This window comes from Arachis duranensis, chromosome 5 (assembly GCF_000817695.3).
Source record: "Arachis duranensis cultivar V14167 chromosome 5, aradu.V14167.gnm2.J7QH, whole genome shotgun sequence".
Classification (NCBI taxonomy): domain Eukaryota; kingdom Viridiplantae; phylum Streptophyta; class Magnoliopsida; order Fabales; family Fabaceae; genus Arachis; species Arachis duranensis.
Window position 1 is genome coordinate 1,697,236 of NC_029776.3, and position 3,660 is coordinate 1,700,895.

The 3,660-nt window shown below is 35.0% G+C and overlaps 1 protein-coding gene across 1 annotated transcript; it reads left to right on the top strand.

The window, feature by feature from the left end:
• The first annotated feature begins 487 nt into the window (after nt 1-487).
• Nucleotides 488-2,326, top strand: LOC107487015 (uncharacterized). The gene is made up of 5 exons (XM_016107595.1): nt 488-1,202; nt 1,399-1,565; nt 1,665-1,763; nt 1,814-1,933; nt 2,060-2,326. The coding sequence occupies exons 1-5, from the start codon at nt 488-490 to the stop codon at nt 2,324-2,326; spliced, it is 1,368 nt and encodes a 455-aa protein (XP_015963081.1).
• The last annotated feature ends 1,334 nt before the right edge of the window (nt 2,327-3,660 follow it).

Consider the following 3,660-nt stretch of genomic DNA (forward strand, 5'->3'; position numbering starts at 1 on the left):
AGAGCAAATTAGGGAGACAGTTTGGGAATGTGAATCTTCTAAAGCACCAGGTAGTGACGGGTACATTATGAACTTTATCAAACGGTGCTGGGAGGAGATTGGCCATGAGTTTACAACAGCAGTAATGTGGTTCTTCCAGAATGCTAAGCTACCAACTGATGCGAATGTTACGTGGGTAACCCTTGCTCTGAAATTTGTGGGTGCCAAGGAGATCAAGGACTTTAGACCGATTAGTATGATGGGGTGTGTGTATAAGGTGATTTCAAAAGTTTTGGTGAGAAGAATGAGAACAGTTATGTCGAGTTTGGTGGGAGAGACACAAAGTGCATTTGTGAAGGGTAGAAAAATTCATGATGGCGCCCTAATTGCCTGTGAGACGGTTCAGTGGCTCAAGACGCGTAGAAAGAAGGCAGCAATCATAAAACTAGATTTTTAGAAAGCATATGATAGAGTTAGGTGAAGTTTTGTCGATATTGTGCTTCAGAAGATGGGCTTTGGACAAAGATGGAGGAATTGGATGAAGGAGTGTGTCAGTACGGCCACTATGTCTGTCCTGGTTAATGGGTCACCGTCCAAGCCATTCAAAATGGAGAGGGGCCTAAGACAAGGAGATCCACTTTCTCCTCTTCTCTTTGTTCTTGTGGTCGATGTATTGCATCGGATGTTGGGGGAAGCCGTACGCAATGGGCGCATTGCTCCATTATTGGTTGGAAGAGATCATATTGAACTATCACACCTTCAATTTGCGGATGATACTATTTTGTTTTGCCCTCCGGAGACAGAGACAATTATGAATTACAAGAGGCTGCTGCGTTGTTTTGAGCTGATGTCGGGTTTGAGCATCAATTTTGATAAGTCGAGTCTGATATCGGTCAATTGTGAGCAAGAGTGGGTGGAGCGGGGCTGTCGCCTTCTGGGGTGCAAGCAAGCTGTCTTACCTGTTAGGTATCTTGGGATCTCTTTAGGGGCCAACCCGCGGTTGGTGAAGACGTGGAAACCTATCATTGATAAAATGGAAGAGAAGCTCAGCTTATGGAAAGCGAAGATCCTAAACAAAGCTGGGAAGTTAGTTCTCATCAAATCAGTGTTGAACAGCTTACCAATCTATTACCTTAGCCTCTACAAGATGCCGAAGGCGGTCGCTGACAAGTTGATTACATTACAGAGGAGGTTTATGTGGGGCAAGGAGGATGGAAACTATGGTATACCTCTGGTGAAGTGGGAAGTGGTTCAAGCACCAAAAAAGACCGGGAGGGGGTTTGGGGGTCGGGGATGCAATGCTCAGGAACACAGCGCTTTTGTTTAAGTGGTGGTGGCGATTTTCAAAAGAGAAATGTCTATTGTGGAAGAAGATTGTTTGTTCTTGTAACAATTTGAATCCTAATGTACGACTATCAGATCAGCCTGTACCAGTAAAAGGTGACCCGTGGAAAGACATCTGTCAGTTGAATATAAAAGAACAACAGGTGAAAGATAAAATTATTAGTGGGATAGCGATGGAAGTAGGGGATGGTAGGAAAACTATGTTTTGGGAAGACAATTGGATTCAAGGTGGTCCTTTGAAGGCAAGTTTTCCGAGACTTTTCTCTGTTTCAAATCAACAAGGATATGTGATAGGAGATTGTGGGTTTTGGGATGGGTTAGAGTGGATTTGAAATTTTCAGTGGCGGAGAGAGTTATTTCAATGGGAGTTGGAACTTGTTCATCAACTTCATGAGAGGTTAAGGCCAGTGAAGCTATCAACTGGTAGACAGGATAATCTTGTTTGAAAATTTGATAATAAAGGTATTTTTTTACTAACTCTTTTGTGCAGGTGCTGCAATCGGAGACTCTTTCACAAGAGATTACGAGCTATAACTTCACAAGTGTTATTTGGAAAGGGTTGGTACCGCCAAGAATAGAGCTTTTTGGATGGTTTGTTCTAGTTGGTCGGGTAAATACTAAAGAGAGGTTGAGTAGATTGGGCGTCATCCAGCAGAGTGACAATATTTGTGTCCTGTGTAAAAAAGAGATGGAGTCTGTTCATCATCGGTTTCTGTTTTGTGAGTTTACTTGGCAGGTGTGGTGTGCGTGGTTGAGGGGCTTTCGTAGAGATTGGGCAGTCCCAGGAACCATTAAAGGTCTATTTGAGAGTTGGACTAGCATGCTTAATAGAAAAGAGGAGAAGAAGAGGTGGCTGATTGAATTCTTTGCAGTGATTTGGAACATCTGGTTGAAACGCAATGACAGAATCTTCAACAATAGAGAAGCAGGTGTTGAGGTCATTCAAAGTAGAATGTTTCTGAGCTACAAGGAGTGGGCTTGTATTGATTCTTTTGGTTGTTGATGGCTATGTCGGAGATGATAGGGGATTGATCACCTTTGTGTTTAGTTTCTTTTTCTGGTTGCTTGATATGACTATTTATCTGTTGCTCCACTTTATTGTGTTAAGCTTTCTTTATTTCAAAAAAAAAATTGTTTTGGGTTAAACATTAAGAGTAACTTTTTAACATTTTAGAGACAAAAAATTATATTTAATTCTTATTATATATGAACATGAATAAATTTAAAGAGTTAGAAATTATTTTTAATTTCTAATGAGTTATAACTTTGTATAAAATTTTGGAAACCAAATATATTTAGTTCTGAGAATAACACTCTACGAAGTTAAGTTCTGAGAGTTTGATTGTAGTTTTGAGTATGAAAATAACTTTATAATTGTGGATCATTTCTCTTAATACTTACAAGCCAAAGCCAACAAGACATATAATACAGTTATGAAAAATAGTCCAAAAGAAAAAGAGAGATATTCTTATATATATCTTTATTAATTTCTAAAACTTAAAGTCAAAAGTTCTTAATTAAATATTTAATATCATATGTAATATCAAATTTTTTTATTTTTATATACATATTTAATAAATAAAATTATGAATTAATATGTACATTATAATATTTATTAATACACACTAGTATAAATAAAGAGAATTGGAATATAATTTGATTTTTTTTCTCATATCATTTTTTTTTTGCTCTCTCGCATTTATCTCTCATATAATAATTTTATTAGATCTGTATAAAAACAATAAATATAAATTAGTCAAGATGATAATATCTTCTATTCTGCCATAAAAAAATTAGTATTTGATAAAAACTATATATAATATAATGTAATACATTATTCAAATACTGTTGATCTAACTAGTTATGAAACAAGAAATTAAAGAGGATGGATATTTTCAATTGTTCTCTTGATTGATGTTATCAAATGTGACTTTTTATTATAATATATTTTTTAATCGACTATACTATGTGTACATTAAAATCAGTCACTAAAATTAATATAAAATACATATTGAAAATAAATTAAATCACACATGTATTTATATACAAATACATTAATGACTAATTTTAGTGACTAATTTTAATATACAAATAATATTTTTTGTTTTTCAATTCCATTTATATTTTTTTAATAGTTTAAACCCTCACAAAAATTCAAATAGAAATTGAGGAGACTTAGACTACAAAAGCAGTCACATTTATAGATTATATAATAAAAGATAACTGTTTATAACATTAATTAAAAAAATTTGAAAAAATACATTTTTTAGGACTCTCTTGGTTTCTTCATATTGTGAATTCACAGTATAATTAACTAAGTTGACCAAATAACATTTC